This window comes from Thamnophis elegans, chromosome 3, assembly GCF_009769535.1.
Source record: "Thamnophis elegans isolate rThaEle1 chromosome 3, rThaEle1.pri, whole genome shotgun sequence".
Taxonomy (NCBI): Eukaryota; Metazoa; Chordata; class Lepidosauria; order Squamata; family Colubridae; genus Thamnophis; species Thamnophis elegans.
Window position 1 is genome coordinate 75121365 of NC_045543.1, and position 22283 is coordinate 75143647.

Here is a 22283-nt window from a genome sequence, read left to right on the forward strand (position 1 = left end):
CCCTTAACAATTGCAGTGATTCACTTAATTGTGGCAAGAAAGATTGTAAAATGGGCAAAACTCACTTAACAGCTATCTTAGTTAGCAATGGAAATGTTGATATTAATTGTGGATCTGGGTTGAGGACTACCTATCCGCACCCAACCCCTCCCTTTGCTGACTGAAAAGTTTTACTTTTTTTCAAAAAGAAGATAGAATTAGAAGCTCAAGGAATATGGTTTGTTGCGAGTGCGAGTTTTCCATCTCCCTGAATTTTCTAGAAACTGGAAAAGTCCAAGTCATTAAGAGAAGAACATTTAATTTAGAAAACTTTTATTCCTGTAGAAACAGTAAAAAAACATAGCAAAGGACGTGTATTAAATTTGTTATTCCCATTTTTTATTTTGTCTTAGTCTCAAGTTCTTTATTTTTGTACATGTGAGGGATATGGATGTAATTTCAGCTTTTATTCATACTTCAGGATATGTAGAGTATAAGAAAATAACTTTTCTTTAGAAAGATAATCTCCAGGGTGGGAGATTGTAGGAAGGATGAAAAGGAATAAAAGAGAGCTGATATAAACAATTAAAAAGAATACACGAATCAGTTGATAAATTATCTTCCAGGTAGAAAACAGGTTTCAAATCATTCAGAGATACAGAAGAATTTTGCTTGACATTCAGCAGAAAAACAGCCATCCTTTGGGTAAGATTTCCATGAACCAATTGCTGGTTCAGAATTACTTCCAGATACAGAAAATTGAAGTTGCTATACCATGAAATCAATAAGCTATCACTCTATCTGACTAAGAAAAAACATGGGACAAGTAATTTTAGCATCCATTTACTCAGAATAAAAGGCTAAATCTCTGTTCAGACTTCACCCTAAGGTCAAGAAAAAAGATTTATAGAAAAGAGTTCTTCCTTCTCCATGGAGTGCTGCTTTGCAGTCTATCATCTTTAAAACTTTCTTTTTTGAAAAAAGCCTGATAACAAAACATCCAGCATAATTTAATGCATACTAAAGAGCTTCCTTGGAAAAATTCAATTGCAGTTTTAAGACTGTATGGCACAAATTTGTTTATCATTGCATCTGATTTTAAACAAGATTTTAGCACATGCTCTTTCTACAATAAAAGGAAAAAGGGAGATTTAGATTGTATTTCCAACTCATCATAAATGTCTAGAAGTATCTTCAATAAATAATCTTCAATGTATATACTTTAAGTACATAATGGAGTCTCAAACTTGTCTTTCAAAGGGTTTAAAATGGCGATAACTACTACTTTAGTAAGTGACAGTCAGTCGCACAAAATCCACATACTCTTCCTGAGTAAAACATGTGCATGAAAGTATATCAATAGAAACGTTAATTTTTGTCCCTTTTAATTGAAATTCATGAGCAAAGGATCATCTTACTGTTTTGCTAAGATTAGAAAACCCAATGCCAACACAGGTCATTAAGACTTTTTCACCTCCCTTTCGTTCTTCTTCAAACGGTTTGGTTTCAATTTTAAACATAACCTGGAAATAATTTCTCAAATGTCGCAGGAATTCAATTCTAAAAGAAAAGGAAAAAACAAGTATAAGTATACATCTCTTTCTAAACTGTAGTCAACACAAACAACATCTGCATTTCAAAAGTAAGTACCTGTTCATGAAAAATGTCTACCGATTATTTGAAAAATACCTTATTTTTCCATTGTCAAGTGTTATAAAAAGTTTAGAAAAAACATAGCTGAGCAAAACTGCATATCTACGAAGTAATGTTTCCAATTAATTCAGATAAAAGACAGATGAAGCTAAAAAGCATTTATGAATAATATTTGGAGATTTTTAAAAAGAAAAATCTGCATGGAATTTTAACATTTCCAAAATATTACTCAGTAATAGTTGGCTTATTACCAGTTTAAAAAAATTTTTTAATGACTAAGCCATGTAGAATGTTTGCACATTCCTATATTACTAATAGACTATTATCCATCAATGAGGCATACAAGTTCCTCCTCTCCTTGTTTTACCTCAAAAACTTCTACTTGACTCTCCAAAGCATATAATAATGCACGGCAGTAATATCATAGTATAACCCATCTCATTGTGATGGCACTATCATTCTTCAGTTATCACAGTACTGTACCTTTCATACATACAGCACCGGTACCATGATAACCGAAAAAGGACAGTTCACAGTCTAGTACACTGAAATATGATAGTCACACTGCAGTAAGAAGAAAAACTGGATCCATATGAAGGCCAACACCAGCTAAAGAACTGGCAGCCATATTTTCATATTATTGTGCTGCTCATAACTACCCTGCTTTTATTTTATACAATTCAAGGCATATTTAATTTTTATCCTGCCTTTATTATTTATTTTACAAATAAAAGTCAGCTTATACATATACATACTACTCCTACCACCTTATTTTCCCTTTAGCTAAATTCCTGTGAGGTGAGCTGAGCTATGAGGGAAATGACTGGCTCAAAGTCACCCAGCTGGTTTCTATGCCCAAGGAAGGACTAAAACTCACAGGGTCCCTGGTTCTATCTAGTCCAGTGTCCTTACCACTACACCAAACTGGCTCTCGGATCCACCAGAATGGATCTCAAGTTTCTCCTGAATACAGGTAGTCCTCAACTTAAGACCACAATTGAGCCCAAAATTTCTACTGTTAAGTGAGACATTTGTTAAATGAGTTTCGCCCCATTTTAGGACCTTTCTTGCAGTTGTTTTTCAAGTGAATCACTGCAGTTGATAAGTTAGTAACCTGGTTGTTAAATGAACCTGGCTTCTCCATTGATTTGTTTGTGAGAAGTGATCACATGACCCTAAGACATTGCAATTGTTATACATATGAACCAATTGCCCAGCATCTGAATTTTGATCACATGATAATGGGTATAACTGCAAAGGTAGTAAAAATGTAAAAACTGTGAAAAATGGTCATAAGTCACATTTTTCAGTGCCATTGTAACTTTGAATGCTCACTAAATGAACTGCTGGAGGTTGAAGTCTACCTGTACTGACTAGAACATGCTGTAACCTGTGACGTGAACATCTGCTGTTTCAAAATACTTCCTACTCAATGTTATTGCTATCAAAATTGCAAGCCAGGGAGTTACTCCTGGTAAGACACTTTACAAAAGAAGACGTTACCATACATATATAATTCATGTTGGTCTGCGTCTATATGAGCAAATGCAATCTGCCTCTGCAAGCTTCATTAGCTTGATTCAGTGAACTGATAAGAAATTGATTGGATGGCATTATACATATAAACAGTAATAACATACTGTATGGCGTGTTCTAAACATTAGCATAAATGGTTCTTTTGGTAGCCATTAACTGTTCCAAGTAGCAGCCATTAAATGGCTTCCTGTCACGTCAGTTAATAAACTGAGCAAGAATAATTAGTCGTGGATGTGGATGAGAAAACTTACGTGTAAGGTGATAATGGTCCTAGAAGGACTTTGGAGACATCTTGCTGCCCAAGAGTCATAAGAAGTAAAATGAGGCTTTGGTTTATGGAGTCCACGCAGCCTCCCTGCAAAGGAAACGCTTTAATCATTAAGCTTTGTGGTAGCCACAAACTATAGATAAAAGGGGAAAAGGAAATTGGGAGACAGCACAGGGAAACTCTGCTCTTACATTTCAAAAGTCAAAAGATAAACACATTATTTTCACAAATCCAATGGCACAACAGTATATTCAAAATTATATCAGATATCTGTATATCTTTAAATAATCCTACAACTGCTTCCCAAAATTGAAATTGTGACACACTGTTATCTCACAGTGCTGTGCAATGGTGCAACAGGAGACACATGGCAATCTGTTTCAGAAGGACAGCTTGTCCCATGGAGCCTATCTCAGTCTGGGTGCATGTGAAATACAAAACAAACAAAAATCAGAAACTGAAGTGTCCTCACAGTCACACGATCAAAACTCCGGTGCTTGGCAGCCAGCCCACACTTAACTGCAGGGGAACTTTGACACTCTCTCCCCCCTCCCCCCCCAACTTCCATCTCTGCCCATTTGGCCATCTTGGATCATGCACTCCCTTGGTGGCAGTGGCAGCATCAGAAGCGTTAGGCCTGAAGTAGAGGCCTGGGGTCTTCAGCAGTCTCATTTGTCTGCTGCCCCACCTATCTGGGGGCCCTACCCAAGTTCCAGTGCCGCCACCTCAAGCCCCACACTGTGGCTAGACTTCCTAGCTGCCGCCACCACCTGTGCTCCATAGGCCCCGTCACCTCCACCTAACCTCCACCATCTTCTGCTATTGAGAAGGCATACTCGGCCTGGCCCCTTGCAAGGCAGGTGCTGGCCATACTGGGCCTTCTTCCTGAGACTGCATGAGCCTTCTCCAAATCACACATGGCCTTCTTGCAATGCTTCTGAGGACTGTCAAAACATCCTGAAGATATACACAATTTGGAGAGAGATGGGCTTGGCTAGCAGCTGCTTTGCATAGGGTCAGGCTGGGCATGTCTTTTCAGAAGTGCGAGGAAACAGGGAAAGTCAGCTGGGCATAGCATAGCCCACTGCAGACAGGGCAGTGGCAGTTGAGGCCTTGCACATTGTGGTGGCTGCTCACGGCACAGGACTTGAGGTGGTACTCCTTGGGCTGAAATAGAGGCCTGGGGTAGGAATGGCTGGCTGAGAAAGCTGAAGACTTCAGTGTTGCTGGTGCCACTGCTGCCGGAGTGCCACTGTGCTAGGTAGCCAAAGAAGCAGATTTTGAGGGAAGGAGTGGAATAAGCAAGTTGGAGGAATTCAAGAGGAGCAGTTCCTTATCTTACCAGGGCTCAGAATTGGGAGGGGCCAAGCTAGGAATGACTTTGATAGAGTGGATCCTTGCCCAATGACTGGTGGAACTTGGTTAATCGGGACTCCAGGGGCTTCCTTCACTAGTGATGAATTCATGTGACATCACTATTTACAATTGCCTCGCTTAGCAATGGAAATTCTTCTCCCAATTACTATTGTAACCCGAGGACCATCTTTATAGACCTCTTCCAGTTGCTAACCAAAACAAAGGTGCATTTTATTTGTTGTATTTGGAAAAAACACCTTTATATTCAACTCTGCTGCTGCCGCCGCCTAGAAAATATAAAGCTTATATTACTTATAAGCTTAAAATATGGGAAGAATTAAGGAGTTAAAATGATATAACTAAAATTACATAAGCGTAAATATGCCCAGAACTAAAATGCATAGGATGATGAGGGAGGCATTAGCACAGGCTTCCCCAGTTTGGTGTCAGACTTTCTAACCAGCATGGAAGAACTCATGAAAGAATGTGAGCTTATAAAATAGTCTTCCCATCTCTGGTGCCTTCCAGATATTTGGGGATCACCACGTGCGGATGGCCAGAATTCTGGAAGCTCAAATTTCAACATATATGGAGGGCACCAGGTGTGAGGATGGGTTAGCAATTATTCTAGAGCCCTAGAATCAGCCACTTACTCGGTAGATCTCTTCAAGGAGTAACTTTGCACAGTTCACACCAAGGTCTTCTGGAAGTACAGCAGCACCCTGGCCCTGGGGATTAGAGGCCAGTTCAGCACTAATGAAAGTCCCATTTGTAGTCTCAGCCACGAGAGACAGACCAAAGCCAGGAGACCTGAAAGAAAGATGGGTGCAGAGGAAAAACTGAAAGGAAAGTGGTATTTTTTTAAAATGTATTTACTTTTAAGTCTTTGACATAAGTGTCCAAACCTTGACAGACAAGGTGGTTTCTTAATCAGGCACAAGTATTTAAAAATACACGATAGCCAATGCAAACACCGACCATAAATTTGATGTCATTCATTTTTCTTATTATCGAGGAATATAACAAACAGCCTACCACTGGGTCAAGCAATTGGCTAAGCCAGCAATTTCTACTCTGACCAGCAACAGTTTTCCAAGAAGTCTAAGAAGGGCATCTATCAGTCCCTGCTGCTAACCTCAACCCTTTAAAACCAGGATCAAATCAAAGACTTCTGTGGGCATTGCACCTGCTCAACCACCCAATGGTTGACATGCAAATGAGGAGTCAAAGGAAATCCTTTCCTAGAAGTTTTGAAAATAGGTGGGGGCCAGCAGCTCTAATCAGAAGGTTTCTAAGATGTCAGAAAGATGGGAGATAGCTTGCCAGGAGGTTCAAGAAAGAGAGGGCAAGCTCTTTCTCCAAAGAGGTTATCCTAGTGTCAGGTTCCGAAGGGTTAATGAAAACAGCCAAACACAGAGACGGCTAGAAAATGCAGTTTATCTTCTTCCTCCAGCATGAACTGACTAACAAAGCACTAAGGCAATGAATAAATTGTCAGAGCAGCCACCCGGTGCTCCCCACCACCTTTTACAGTTACTTGGTAATTAGGATAAACCGTGGGCACACCCATCACCTTGTGACACAGAATGAAAATCACCCAGCAATTAATCATGGAATGTTTTCAGTCAGTTATCAAGAGCTTTGTAGATGTCTCAGCTGGACTGCTTGTGGAGGAGGAAAATCTGGTGAGTCTTGGCAGCTGGCCCGATTTTCTCCCCTGAATGGCAGCTCCGGGCCTCTGGGCTGGCCAGAGCTAACACCTAGATAGTTATTCCAAAATGAGGCTATATGACCTAATGGGTAAGTGTTGTGGCCCAGCAGGAGCCGTTGGAGCTGCAACCAGACTCCGACAGTGAGGGACCTTATGAGTCAGCTCTGGAAGAGGTGGAGGACCCTGGACAGGGTTCCGACTCCGAGCAGGGCGCAGAGAGGCTGGTTAGCCACCAGGAGGCGCCTGAGGCATGGAGCAGCGGTGAGAGCAGAAGGGAGTGTGCTCACAACGTCAGGCCTTGGAGTAGTGACGAGGAGACAAGGGAGGTGGTTCTGGATGCCCGGCAACACCAGGCAGATTGACAGAGAAAACAGCTACGCAGTTACAAAAGATAATTGGACTCAGCTGGTTGTAATTAGGCTCCTCTCAAGATTGTATTTAAGGAGGGACTCGGGGAGGAGTCTGATTTGCAGGATTCAACTCCATTCATAACGCTGGAGAAGCTGTTATCTGTCTATGTCGAAGTCTGAGTTGCTGCCAAGGTTCTTATCTGTTTGTTTATGCTTGGGCTTTCAGCCACCGAAGTTTATGTTTCATGTTAATTAAAGTGCTGTGAAATTCCAGTTAAGCTTGTCTCGGCATTTGTTACTGGACAGATGAGGGGGTCAGAACAGGTAAGTAATTAAAAATTGACTACAATAGGAATAAGCCACCTGTGGCCTACATTAAGATCCCCTTTGGCATCCACAAAGAATTCCTAGATTGTACTGCTGATAGCCCTTAATAGCAATAGATACTATTAGATGGTATTGTGATTGCAAGAAAATCTCTGAAGCCATAATATATACCTTCAAAAGAATTATCTGAAAACTTACTTTCCAGAGCTGGTCCCTTTCATATGATCTGTATGAATGTAGATATCTGGCAGGAATTTGTTCAAGATGCTCCTTGCAGAATCCACCATTCGGTTTGCTATCTGGGGGGACACCCTAACCGAATAGCTGGTTTAGGAAGGTAAGGAAATATTTCTGAATACATTCGAAAACAAAAAAAGGGTAAAGTACCAGAAGAGGGCTTCTGGTGCATTTCCTTCATGAATACATGCACATTTATGCACAGTACACATTTGAATATTTTGCAACCAGGAAAAGCCAAACAGAGAATGCAAATTGTAAACTAAACTATGCATGTACTAGTTATACCAATGCTTTTTCTGGTTCCAAAGTTCATACCAAATCCATTGACTATGATATTAACCCTGTGGAGTGATGTAATACTGAACTCCAGACAAATTATCAACTTCAAAGCAGCCAACTCAACATGGAAAAAGTGGTGGCAACTTCTCACCTGGATTTAATGTTGTGACCTAATGTTAACCAATAATTTAATGTTAACAACAACCACCAAAAATCAGAAACCACCCCATCCCCTGCAAATAATACTTGAACTTAGCTCCAGTATAGTCATTATTTGTGAGAGATAAAGTTGGAAGAATGAAGATCACACAGGAATCTACTGTATATAACTAATAAAGTACTGTACTCTATCATCATGCATTCTTCTCTGGTGAGTTCATAACTGGATTATCCCTTTATTATTTTGTCATGCTCTCTCATTGTTTTTTATTAGTAACGGATACCAGTAAAATAGCTCAGCCATAGTTAATTTACTGATATCAATCCAATTAAACAAGGGATTTAGATATGAATGGACTCAAGAGGAATTAAATGCTTACATGGTCTAGCACTGTTTTAGGACTTTGTTCCACAGCTGAGGAAAAATATTGTAACTGACCCATCTGAATTCCACCTGCTCACTGTATGTTGTGAAAGTGAATGCTAGTAAGTTCAGGCTATTTATTCACAGCTCAGTTATTGATGTTCCTGTACTTCACATCCATCATGCGCAGAGTCATATCTAATACTGCAAAGCATTCTGCTCTAACTTATCATTTGCTTAATTGTATAAACTACAATTGGTTGAACCTGCATAATATGCTAAGCCATAAATCATGGCTCTTACAAAGCATAGGTTGGGCTCATATAACACAATAAGCTAAAACAGAGCGAATCACATTATATCAATTGTGTTTTTATTCCATCTTTTCTGGGAAGCTTAATTCCTTCCCTAAGTCTATTCCCCCATATCAGCAACCCAAAGAGAAGATTGACCCAAACTCAGCCAGTGAGTTCCAGGGTAACACCTTAACCGATCACACTATATTGACCCAATGTGACATGTGAACTCAGTAATTGATCTTAACAAGGATTACTTACATGTTAAGTCAGGCATTCCAACTTTTGGGCTGCCTAGGTCACACTGAGTGAGTAGGAATTGTCTTGGGCCACATATAAAATATATAATATAGTTAATATATATAAATAATGAACTTCTCTTTTTTTTGTATTTTTATTACAATATTGTAGGGTTGCATCCTAGCCATGGGCCGCAGGTTAGACATGTCTGCATTAAGTGGATATAGAACTAAAAACTCAATCTTTGAAATGAAGAGCACGGTCTAGAATTCTATTCAGATACGTTCAAAGAAGGATACGCCATACCTCTGATACGCTTAATTTTTCCAGGGTCAATGTATTGAATAGGTTTTAATACTTTCTTCACAGGACAAGCGAAGATCACTTCCCCTCCTCCTTTGGGGGGCATACCCCGCCTTATTATCTGAAAACAATAAAAAAAGAACCTTGGTTATCTGTCAAAAATCCAAGGTTTGATAAGATTCTAATGAATTAATGCAGCTGCCAAAATGAAGAAGAAGATGGGGCCACCAATAATATGGACAAATATGAACTCATAAATTTATTTTATAAGGGCGTTTAAGTGCAGTGACATTCTGACCAATAGCAAATTATTACCTTCAATTCTAATTCTTCACCATCAATTCCAAATCTTTTCAACAAAGGTAGAGCAGTTGCCTTCAGAACATCCACCTGAAAGATTCATTACAAAACTTTTTTTTATTAAATGAGAACACTTTTAATATTGAAGCAACAAGAAATTAAAAGTCCATTATGAAAAAAAAGTTTGCATATTAACTGACAATTTAAAAAAGACAAGATCACATGTTAGCAACCTATAAATCCTGATGCATAAATTAGCTACTAATCCATTCTTGTTTCACAGGCACTGAATGCCACCCATAGTCCACTGTTTCTAGGAAAGCAGTTCTATGAAAGAAAGTAAAGTTATTCTTGCAGCACATTCATATAATGTATAGTCTTTGCTGCTCCCTGAGCTTGGTAGTTTTCTTGCAGGCATTTCATTACCCAGTTAGGTAACATCATCAGTGCTAAGAGGGAGTGGGGTTTGCTAACTGTTTATATAGTAGTGGCTTGCCCTGCCATGTTGTTAGGAGCACTGTTTTGTCCTGAGCAGTTCCTTGGACAATTCTTCCCACCAACACTGAAAGGGCAAGTCAGTGGGGATAATATTTTAGCATTAAGTTACAGTCATTAAGTTACATGTCATCCAACAACACTGAGCACTCCACTCTGCACAAACAGCTAACCAAGCCAATATTGGAAAGGGGAGCCAACTGGCCAAAAAGGAAAATGTATGGTAGTTGGTCCTCATCCACTTTTATAAACGGTTTAAAAGGAGAGGGATATAGTTCGCACCGCTTCTCTCCTTCTCATCTGTTTTATCCGAAATGTAAGAAAGGATAAAAGTGCAGATACTATTCAGATGGTTCTGGAGAGTCTCAGAACCTGTACATGTCTTTCCCTGGCTTGCATTTGTAGACTTGTAGATTCATTAAGCTATTGGTGAATAGTTATCCAAATACATACATGGAATCCTGAAAATGGATTGCCTTTTCAGTTATGTTTCTGTTGGTCAAGATCAACTTATAAGGACCAATGCGGAGTATACGTGAGCTGACTAGGGCAAGCAAAGTACTCAGGGAGTCTCCTTAAAATGCTGTTTTTCCTCAAGACTTACTGCCATTCACCTTTAAAAGGAGAGCCACATAATATTGCATCCTGACCCCAAGGCCACCCGTGTGCAGACTTTTTCTATATAAGTTACATTATAAGGGAAGACAAAAAAATAATCTGCAATAATTAAAACATAAATAAGTCCGAGCAGGTGAAGAAATCTCACTTTGTTCTTGGGAGCCATCACATAAAAAAATCCCACATGGCTCCTTATCTATGGCTTATCTGTCTTTCTTCTATGGGCTTCTCTATGCCTTGGATGGAGCACTGTAGCAGTTTATAGTATGCTTCCTCTCTTTCTTTAATGCCCAAATCCTCATTTGCAGGTAGGGATTTCATAAGGGAATTCCACAGGGGAACAACATATTCAAGAAGTTTGTCTCTGTGGAATCAATGAAGTCAATTTTTCTATGTGGGTCACATTGCATGTAAAATGAGATGGGACTTCAGTGCAAGTAGTCCTTGATTTATGATTACCATTGGGACCATCATTTCCACTAGTTGTTTAGTGATTCATGCCTGAGTTATGGCTTTTTTTTGGTCATGATTGTGAAGCAAATCACCGCAGTTATTAAGTGAATCATGAATTCATTAAGCAAATCCAGCTTCCCCCATTGGCTTTGTTTGTCTTCAGAAGCTGGCTGGGAAGATCACAAATTGTGATCACAAGATCCAAGGATGATGCAATCATCAAGCAGACTGTCAAGTGTCTGAATTCTGATCACATGAGAGTGGGGGCGCTGCGCCAGTCGTAAATGTGAGGATCAATTATAAATCACTTTTTTCAGGCCCAGTGTAACTTTGAATGGCTGCTAAACAAATGGTTGTAAGTTGAAAACTACCTATAGTGTGGATGCATGGTACTTTGACACACACACAAAGACACTCCTACAGGATACCCCTGACTCTATCCCATCCCCTTTCACAATTCTGTGAAAGCACTGTGTTAGGAATAGGAAAAGATGAATTGGTAGACCTTCAACTTACTGATGGATCTATCTGATCATTGGTTATACCTCTGAGGACAATTCTTAGTGCATGTTTCATGAATGGGGCTAAGCAGAGAAGACTCTCTAGATAATATCCAATACTACGATTTTCGCTGCAATCATGTTCTAGTGAACCTCCGTGGAGCAGACCAGGCTGGTAGTACAAAGTTGTACCTGTTAAAAAAAAAACCAACAGAAATGTTATTGTAAAAACTGTTCATTAGAGACAAAAAGCAACACATATACCTTGCCTGTCAATTAATCTCTATCATACGCACAAATGATTCTACGAACCTACAGAAGAGCTTTGTGATAGTTAATTCTCACTATGCAACCATGACTATAGCAATGGGTGGGAAAGAAAATAAAGGTCAGGAATGGGAAAATGCACAGAAAGGAAGTGTTAGGGGTCTCTCTCTCCCCGCCCCCTTCTCTCCCTCCCTCTCCCTCTCTCTTTCTCACTCACACAAAATCACATCCACAACTTGCACTGTCCTGTAAGTGAATCTACACATAATTACAAATAAAAGAAAGCCTTAGAAAACAAGAAAATACATACTCTCTCAGTAGATGTAATTTACAGAAATGGCAAAATTGATTTGCTTCATTAGGAAAAAGATAATAACTATATTTGTTAGTGACTGGAAACATTTTATGGACCTTTTGCTGACAGTACAAAAAAATAAACTTTTGATTTAGGGGCTCGGTTATTACAAAGGGTAGAACGTGGAAAGAAGGGAGTCACAATGTAACCCTAGAGAGAGAGTATGAAGTACAAATGCATTTCTAAGTGCTGCAAAGAAGATTGGAAGTCACTTCTTTACATTTTTCTTTGTTTCCCCTTTCTCTTTTGTTTCTTTTCTATTTACTTTTCATTTTTTAACTTTACTTTTGCTTTTCCTTAATTTTGTATTGTTTTTACTTTGCAAATGTTATATATAATTGTTATATAAATATAACAAAAATGAATAATAATAATAAAAAAAGAAAATACCCATTCCCTTTCCCAGATCTCTAAATCCACAAACTTAATCACTTGCAACTGACATACTCACTATTTTTTCATCCACTGTATCAATTCTATATTTCCTCCCATATCTACTTTGTTATTGAAAAGTGTAACTTTTCATGTGTGCTCTGCAAAGTTAGGCTCCCAGCGTGGTACATGATGACACAAATATGACTATGGGCACCTCCCTTAGCAGCCACCAAGTTCCATGAGCCATCTCTCATTATGTTGCTTTAATTTTTTAAAAAAATGGAAGCTAGCCTAAGTGGACCCTTTTAATGATGGGCAGTTGCAATATAATGCTTAGTCTGGCCACAGATCCAATTGCCTAGAAAAAGGACATAGTTGAGAAGTAGAAGGAAGTAAGATGCCCATCAAAACAGGGGTAGGATAAAAGGAAGGACAGATAACATATTAGTAAAATAGTGCTTTTAACTGATTATCTTCTCTGAAGTTCCAAATATATCACCAGCTCCAAAGACTGGAGCTTCATTCATGCCAATAGCACTAAACATAAAATAATTACCTGTTTGGTTTATTTCAATCCTAGAACCATTGGTTATCTTGTCAATCAGTCTGAGAAAGTTTGCCTCAAAATCTGTCAAGAGAAGCACACATCAGATTAGATTGCTAGTATTCATCAGCAATTCCAAGAATCTTTAGAGCAATCTTCACAAATCAAACAGCATGTCATTGTGGTCATATTACAGTTAAAATAGTTAAAATTGTTAATCATGTGATTAAAATAGACAAAATGAGTAAAAACTACTCTGATTTTATGATAGAAATAATCAGTAAGAAAGATTATTTTCCCTCCAAAAATCTCCTATTTGCCATTCTATGCATACAGTCGCACAACAAACCTTTTCTCCAAGCAAGTATTCAAAGGTTTCAGTTGGACTGCACTTCCCAATGTTGCAAAATAAAATATGCACTATTGTTCTAACCCAGTTTCATTTTTCTATTTAGCCAATTTCCGGCTTTTTTTTTTTAAAAGAAGAAGATGAAATTAAAGAATGAAATAAAAGTAATTTATCTATCAGACACCTCTAACTCTTGTTCCTTATTTTGGGAAAAAGGGGGAAAAATAATGTCAGTGAAATCTATCACTTTTGTAATGAAACGTCAGAAGGTTCTGGAAGGAAAGGGTCAGTCAGTGCAGTGATGGACAATCATCATGCTTTTGTGCTTGGGTTTACTTAGAAAGATAATGTAAAGAGACCCATGAAACCATTGTAACCGAAAATATTGGAACAACATAAGACCACCAAATAAGCAAAATTTGTTAATTGCTTATATTCTAGTTCCAAATCTTTTCGCTTTCATTCCTGCTGTCCTCATTTTTTCTCACCTGTTAAGATTTGGATTTATACCTTACAGTAGTGAAAAAGCAAACTCACCATCTTCCTTTAAGAAATAAATTTGAGAAGCCGATATCAATGCAGTTCTAATAGCCCGAAACTGGATATACAATATCCAATACAATTTGGTACTCCTCTCATTCCATTATCTACACTATATTGCCAAAAGTATTCGCTCACCCATTCACATAATCAGATTCAATTGTGAGCAAATACTTTTGGCACTATAGTGTATTTCGTGACTTATTCAATCATAAATTAATTGAACTCAGTGTGATCAATCATATTGACTTTCAAATGGACTCAGGACTTTGGTGTTAACCTCTTAAGGCAGAAGAGTGAAGCTTTAGTGATTGAAGCGCTAAAGTCTTCGCAGGGCATGTCAAGTCAAGGGCCTTTTTAAATACATGGTTTCAAAAAGGCTTCGCTCATTAAAATCCCCTTATAATAGGGGTCTCCAAAGTGTGAGTCTCAATGTTACAATGCAGGGGTCTCCAACCTTGGCAACTTTAAGACTTGTGGACTTCAACTCCCAGAATTCCTCAAAGCTGGCTGAAGAATTCTGGGAGTTAAAGCCCACAAGTCTTAAAGTTGCCAAGGTTGGAGATCCCTGCATTATAACATTGAGACTCACATTTTGGAGTCCACTCATTCCAGGAAAGGCACTGGGTCCTAGAATGGGTATGCCTCTCTTTCTACAATCCTGTTTTTGCAACAAGAAAAAACACCAGAGAACAAGTACCCAGAATGCAGTCTCGGTCTTACATTTGATTGTTTGCCATTGTAAAATTGTAGAATGGCAATACTTCATTTAAAACATCCTTTAACTACTCTACATCTGCACATACGCCAATAAAAAGTAATTGTTCTGTAGGCCACTAATCTGTTTCTTTAGAGAATAATAGAGTGAGTTTAGTTATTTATCGGTAAAGGTAAAGGTTCCCCTCGCACATATGTGCTAGTCGTTCCTGACTCTAGTGGGCAATGCTCATCTCTGTTTCAAAGCCAAAGAGCCAGCTCTGTCCGAAGACGTCTCCATGGTCACGTGGCTGGCATGACTAAACACTGAATGCGCACGGAACACTATTACCTTCTCACCAAAGGTGGTCCCTATTTTTCTACTTGCATTTTTACATGCTTTCAAACTGCTAGGTTGGCAGAAGCTGGGACAAGTAATGGGAGCTCACCCCGTTACATGGCACTAGGGATTCGAACCGCTGACCTTTCGATTGACAAGCTCAGCATCTTAGTCACTAAGCTACTGTATCACTCTTAATTATTGGTATTGATATATTATATATTTTATATGTGGCCCAAGACAAATGCTAAAATGCAACATCACTTCCTATGATGTGGGTCATGCACTATACAGGTTTTGGGGAAGGGAAGATAAAGGTTATTATATATAAATTATTTTGGAAAATTCATTGCTGTTGTAAATGCTCATGTTCTTTTGATTTATTTTCTGAAGGTTTAGAAATTGACCACCAGATAACAGGAGAGAGATGACAGGCTTTTATAAATAGTCCGAAAACCCAATCTATCTCTCTCTCTCTACATCTAAATGGGCTTTCTACTGCTGAGTCTTATTTTGAAGAATATTCATAAATTTGGAGTGTGCATATATCGACACCCTTAATTTTCTTTCTTTCCAGTAAGTCACTTGGCTTAATAGTAATTAAAATTTCTGCTAATAAAGAAGTTGTGTGGAAGAAATAGTAACTTATTTAAAAAAAGAAATGGTACATTTTGGTGATAAACAGTTGTTACACAATTGATTTCCATAATTAGCTGCTCTGGAATGGCTGATGGTTAATTTGCATCAGATTCTTGGGTAATTATAATTTGTAGTTTATATTGCCATAGTTATGCCCTGTTTTGTTATCTGGAGTACTGGTAGGAGAAAAAATGTTCTCTCTTATTCCACAATTAGGAATATGGAGGGGAAAAAAACACTTTGAATTTCAGGTTTTATACTCAGCTGGTAAAGAAGCAAGTCTGAGTCATCTTCCATCCAGCCGGAGGACTCATTAAGTGTTAAGTGATTTCCTTTCCACAGAATAAGGGCAATAAGTTTTCCCAGTTGTAGGAGGGATGTCTGCATGTGCAAATATCTAGGGATTACAGCTCTTTCACCCTTCTGTTGGCATTAGAAAAGCCGTCAAAGAGCCCATCTGAAATATCCCCACTGCTCTTCCACTGACTTGAAGGTCCCTAGTGGCGTTGTCACCAGTTTTCAGACGCTGCTGTCAGCTTCAGTGCCATCCCAGGTGCTCCCAGGATAGGAAAATGAAAGTAGCATGATTGGAGTACGACCACCCCCAAAACGGAGAGGGCAAGCAGGATTTCTGATTGTATTGAATCATGAATTTAAGGAAGAAAAAAATATCAGGGGAACATGTAAGAGAATGCAATGAGACTATCAGAGAGGACAAGAGGAAAAAAGGGAGGAACGAAAGAAATGCCAGTAGTCATTATGGGATGGAAAAGAATACAGGTAGTCCTTGATTTACAACCATTTGTTTCGTGACAGTTCAAAGTTACAACAGAATTGGAAAAAAGGGACTTAAGACTGTTTTTCACGCTTACAATCGCTGCAGTATCCCCCACTGCCACGTGATCAAAATTTGGACCCCTGATAATCGGCTCACATTTATGAAGGTTGCAATGTTCTGGGCTCAGGTGATCATCTTTTGCAACCTTCTGACAAGCAAAGTCAGAGGGAGAAGCCAGATTCACTTTACAACCGTACTATTAACTTAACAACCACAGTGTTTCACTTAACCACTATGGCAAGAAAAGTGGTAAAATGGGGCAAAATTCACTTCACAACTGTATTCTTCATTTCAGAACAGCTGGACTCAATTCTTATCATAAGTAAAGAACTATATGGATATCTCCTCTAAAGGAAAAAATGGTGGCTGTGCAGGGGTGGGGGGCAGGATAACAGAATAAGGGAGCTGTGGTTGCAAAAACAGGGGATTAAAAGAAAGACATTTGGGCCAGGAAAAAGGCTGAATTAACAGAAAGCAATACAGGTAGTATTGACTTATGACCACAACTGAGACCAAAATTTATGTTGTCAAGTGAGACTTTTTAAGTGGGTTTTGCTCCATTTTATGACCTTTCTTGTCATAGTTGTTAAGTGACTCACTGCAGTTGATAAGTTAGTCATCCGGTTGTTAAGTGAATCTGGCTTCTCCATTGACTTTGCTTGTCAGAAGGTCGCAAAAGATAACTGCATTATCCTTGGACAGAACGACGGTCATAAATATCAACCATTTGCCAAGCATCTGAATTTTGATCATGTGACCATGGGAATGCTGCAAAGGTCATAACTGTGAAAAATGGTCATAACTCACATTTTTCAGTCCCATTGTAACTTTGAATGGCCACTAAACAAACTGTTGTAAGTCGAGGATTACCTGTATTCAGAGAAACGTTCGTGAGAACAAAGACTGAAGAGAAAGCATGCTGCAATGGAAAACAAAGAAGCAGAGAATTGTCAATAAAGGATTAATAAGGAAATGCAGTTAAAATGTTTTCCCAGTTTGATTTGGGATGGAAAAACTAGGCCAGACACATGGGGGACAGAGGTATCACACAGCAAGCAAAAGTCAGGCACAGTAGGAATTTCCCTATTTGCTTCTATCCATTTTCTTCCAAACATCAGGAGGCTATATATTTTCAAACAGTCAATGTTTTCTAAATTGGCTCCCACAAACACTTCATGTAGCTTGTGAGTAGATTTTGAGTGCCAACGTCTTAGCTCACACTTTGCACTAGCTGTTTTGGGGTCCCTGATAATTTATTCCACAGGCATGCAAGCAGAAAATGTTTTACAGAAATGGTGAATGACAACTACTAACATAAAGCCAATAAAGAAAGAAAAATAGGATGCTAATAGGGAAAGGGTTGGGAGGGAAAGGTGTGGAATTTGGGAGTTCCAGGCCAACAAGGCTCATCAAAAGAGGTTTGGGTGCGATTAGCTGCTGTCCAAATACTGTCAAATTGCAATGGAAATATGATAGAAGGGGCACAATTGTTAAATAATTGAGTATAATATTAGTTGCAGTTAATACCCTGATTTCTCTTCAAATGACACAAATTTTATCATTTAAATCTTTTGCTGACTGCCGTCTAACTTCAATTTGGCAGTTCAACTCTCACCAGGCTCGAAATTGACTCAGCCTTCCATCTTTCTGAGGTGGGTAAAATGAGGATCCAGATTGTTGGGGGCAATATGCTGACTCTGTAAAGAACTTAAGAGAGGACTGAAAAGCACTGTAAAACGGTATATAAGTCTAAGTGCTATTGCTATTGAATATAAATGAGATCCAAATCCTTTTCCTTAGTCTCATCCACCTTTTCTCTTGAACCCACTTAATTCCAGGACTGTGACTCAGGCACAAAAAAGATGAAATGCAACCCTCAGACAGAATAAGTTTTTGTATTTTTCTATTAAAATGTGTTTATGTTTATATTCCTGCTTTCCACTAGGAAGTTCTGCCTGAACGGATTCATTTCATTCCCAAGTCCAGTCGGTAGGTTAGATTTAAGACGTATCAACTTGCCAAAGTGTCACTTCTTATAAATTTGAATTCAGAGGTCTCCCATTCGTCATGCCAAGCACTGGGCAGCCCCAGGTAATCTCTATCATTTACTCCTCCTGGCAATTTGACAATCAATCGTTAGTCTACTCTAGTTGTAAATCTCAATTAGGTTAGAAAAGCTATCACTGCCAATGTTGGATATTCTCCAGCCCAATAAAAGCTCTTACTTTCTTAATAAACAATAGTAACAGGAAGAATGCAAATCTGGAGAATGATCAGCGGAAGAAAAGATGAATCATCCTCTTTTTTCCAGTAGTTAAGGCAGTTATGTTTGCATGCACACACAACTCCTGATCCAGCAGCAGATGTGGGCTTTTAGGCTGATAAAGTTGCCTACCAGTGTTACAAAGTAGTGATGTAAAAAGGGAGATAACTAAAGAGCAAGGAAATACATTTCAGAACTAACTAACTGCTATGTATTCAGAACATAGTACTGGAGTGTTTGGACCTCCATCAATTAACCAAGTCACTGAGAACTATATTCTTCAGATCATGACAAAGCAATCAACCAACAAAGTGATTGTAGAAGCAACTGATGAAGTAAAATATCAGCCTATCTAATAGGTGCAAAATTTAGAAGGACACTGCAACAGTGATTGTGAACCTTTTCAGCACTAATGCCCAAACCAGAATGCGTGCACGCATGTCAAAGAAACCTGAAGACCAGCTGGCCGGTGCTCATGCATGCGCCAGCCACCTAGTCTTCAGGTTTCCAGTGCTCTGGCACGTGTGAAGACCACCCGGATGATATGCATACGTCTTCCAGAAACCAGAAGAGCAGCTGGCAACAGCACACGTGCCCACCAAGGGCTCTGCGTGCCACCTCTGGCACGTGTGCCATAGGTTCACCATCACGGTTCTAGAAAATTATGTAACCAAGCTTTTAAAAATATAACATCAGGAATGGATTCCTACCAAAACATTTTAAAATTGGTCTAGCTCTAACCTTAGGAATTAACTGGTTTACAATTTAATAAGAAACATTTGCAAGTGGAACAAATTTTGGCTGCAACACCACACATAATAACAAAGGAATAATTCCCAATAGAATGGAACTAATGTCCAAGAACGCAAGTATAATTGCACTGAATATCTTATGCAAAAAAATTATATGCCATATTTTTCATCGCATGAGGCAATGTAGAGAATGATTAATTAATGGAAGAGTTCCAGTCATTTGTGGAATAATTCTTTTTGAATTCTGAATGTCTGAGCTGTATGCCCTAACCAGCTGGATAGAAAAACCTCTTTTATGAAATCCTGCAACCCCGTGTTCTTAACCCAAATACCACAATGTGCCCAACAGATTCAGTCACACTATCACACTAAGTTATGGTTTATGTATGGTTTGGTAATATGTGTGACTTTAACATTACAGCTTAGTTAACAAAGCACGGTTTGAGAGTATTTGGTTTAGCATTAAATACGGACAGTAAAAAACAGCATTCTGAGAACAAGTAATATTACCTTCTATTCTTAGGGAGGAATGGAGCAGGGGAAAGTTACAGCTCCTTTAAGTGACTGTGTATTGTATCTATTACCAAAGGATTTCCTTAATTAGCTTGTCTGATTCAGTGTATTAATTTTGAGCAAGTTGTTGTCTTAGGAACATCTCACTCAGATATGGCCTGCTGCTGCACAGATGGTTCAAGGAAGGGTTGAAAGAGCCATTGCCATATTCTACAGGTGGTCCTCATCATACAACAATAATTTCTCAGTGAGAGATTTGTTAAGTGAGTTTTGGACCATTTTAGCACCTTTCTTGTTGCAGTTGAACTTGTCGATCAGAAAGGTCGGCAGTTCGAATCCCTAGCGCCACGTAACGGAGTGAGCTCCCGTTACTTGTCCCAGCTTCTGCCAACCTAGCAGTTCGAAAATATGTAAAAAATGCAAGTAGAAAACTAGGGACCACCTCTGGTGGGAAGATAACAGTGTTCCATGTGCTTTCAGTGTTTAGTTATGTCAGCCACATGACCACGTCTTAGGACAGCGCTGGCACTTCAGCTTTGAAAGGGAGATGAGCTCCCTCTAGAGTTGGGAATGACTAGCACATATGTGCGAGTGGGACCTTTACCTTTTTATCTTTAAAAGCTGGTGCATGAACCGAGACATGGTGCCTAAGCATTGGTAGGGTGGGACTAGCACATCCCGCTCCATGGTCTTTTAAGCAGATCGCTAACCCAGTGGATCGAACCGAGCTTTTTTTTTCAAACCAGCACACAATCTTGCGGATTCCACAGACTCTTCCATCCACAGCCTGATTAACCCGGGCTCTTCTCCCAGGCTACCGCGGGTAAAAACCAAAGAGTCACGGCTCCGTCTTTTGCGCATCTAGCCACCTTCGCCTCCACGGGAATTCAATCCACCCGCCAGTCTCCTTTCAGCGGGCGAGCCTCCAACAGGCACTCGCAGCAACCCGGCCGCCTCCTTCCCACCAGGCTCAACCCTCCCAAATTATCCCCAGGGATTGGCCTCGCAGCTCCCCGCACTAACCAACCTCTGAGGCCGGGGTTGTCATCTTTGGCCCTGATCTTGCGGATTTTCACCGGCCGGCCGCTCAGCGTGGAGAGCACGAGCCTCTGCCGCAAAAAGTTGCTCCCGACGTAGCTGAGCGAAGGAGCCTGGCTCGCCATTGTTAACTGCCCGGGTGCCGCTGGCCGAAACACCACCACCCCTCCCACCCAACGGCCAACGGTTCTGGCTGCCGTCCAAGTCAACGGACGCCGAAGCTCGCCCCGTGCTTAGGATCCCAGCGCCGCCACGGTTTTTGCCCCGCAGTGCCCAGCGTGCGTCCACGTGGTTTGGAACAGGAAGATGGAACGCGGAGACAGTGGCGGGGTCAAAGGAGAGGGGGGCGGGATCTGCGGGAGCGCCGCCCAGGCGATTGGCTCGGCAGGAGAGGGAGGAGCTACGGGAGAAAGAGAGGGCGGCTTGGCGAGGGGACTGACGGCGGGAGGGTTTGGAGCAGCGGTCTCCAACCTTGGCAGCTTTAGCCTGGAGGACTTCAACTCCCAGCATTCCCTAGCCAGCTTTGGGGAGTTGAAGCTTTAAATCCTCCAGGCTTAAAGCTGCCAATGGTGACCCCTGGTTTGGAGCGCTTTCTACCCAAGGACTGCACGGCCGCCAGCAGCATCTTTTCGTCGAGTGGGAGGAGGCTGTATGCACAGGAGACGGCCAAGCACCAGTCAGCCAGCTGATAAATGATTGGTTCTATGTCCGGTCTAGATAGGTGACATGATAGCGGTATTCCAGTATTTGAGGGGCTGCCACAAAGAAGAGGGGGGTCAACTTATTTTCCAAAGCACCAGAAGGCAGGACAATGGAGGGAAACGAATCAAGGCGAGAAGCAACCTGGAATTAAGGAGAAACTTTCTAACAGTGAGGGCCATTAACCAGTGGAGAAGCTTGCCTTCAAGAAGTGATGGGGGCTTCATCACTGGAGATTTTTAAAGAAAACACTGTCTGAAATGGTATAGGGCTGTGATGGTGAACCTATGGCACGTTTGCCATAGGTAGCACGCAGAGCCATTTGTTAGGGCACGCAAGGCGTTGCCCTGTCTACTCCAGGGCGCATGTGCGCGCTGGCCAGCTGACTTCAGCCTTCATTTTTGGCTATTCTCCGTCCTCTGGAGGATGCCTCTTGAAAAAGCACCTGTGTAGCAAGAAAGATTGTCAAATGGGGCAGCAGAATACACTTAACAAACTCTCACTTAGCAGCAATGAAATTTTGGACTCAATTGGGGTCATACGTTGAGCACTATCTGTATGCATTTTATAGAAGTTTGCATGCGTAGAATAGTATGCAAACTTTTAAAACATAGTATGCAAATTTTTAAGTATGCAAACTGGAAGTTT

The 22283-nt window shown here is 40.2% G+C and overlaps 1 protein-coding gene across 2 annotated transcripts; it reads right to left on the bottom strand.

Moving 5' to 3' along the window:
• Positions 1–295: 295 nt before the first annotated feature.
• Positions 296–21267, bottom strand: RCL1 (RNA terminal phosphate cyclase like 1). 2 transcript variants are annotated; one of them, XM_032214415.1, is made up of 9 exons: positions 20926–21267; positions 12981–13052; positions 11444–11619; positions 9377–9451; positions 9058–9182; positions 7379–7504; positions 5446–5602; positions 3420–3523; positions 296–1539 (listed from the first exon to the last, which is right to left on the bottom strand). In XM_032214415.1, exons 1-9 carry the CDS (start codon positions 21059–21061, stop codon positions 1389–1391), a joined length of 1122 nt encoding a protein of 373 aa, XP_032070306.1. In that variant the 5' UTR covers positions 21062–21267; the 3' UTR covers positions 296–1388. The 2 variants fall into 2 exon arrangements, with proteins under 2 accessions (XP_032070306.1, XP_032070308.1); XM_032214417.1 differs by lacking the exons at positions 12981–13052; positions 20926–21267 and having other exon boundaries at positions 11473–11558.
• Positions 21268–22283: the final 1016 nt, after the last annotated feature.

Coding starts and splice junctions, on each gene's coding strand:
- RCL1 (XM_032214415.1), bottom strand. CDS start 21,061: ATGGCGAGCCAGGCTCCTTCGCTCAGCTACGTCGGGAGCAACTTTTTG. Junction 9,452..11,443: donor ATGATCAGATAGATCCATCA/GTAAGTTGAAGG, acceptor TGAATCTTTCAG/GTGGATGTTCTGAAGGCAAC. Junction 3,524..5,445: donor TCCTTGAAGAGATCTACCGA/GTAAGTGGCTGA, acceptor TTTCCTTTGCAG/GGAGGCTGCGTGGACTCCAT.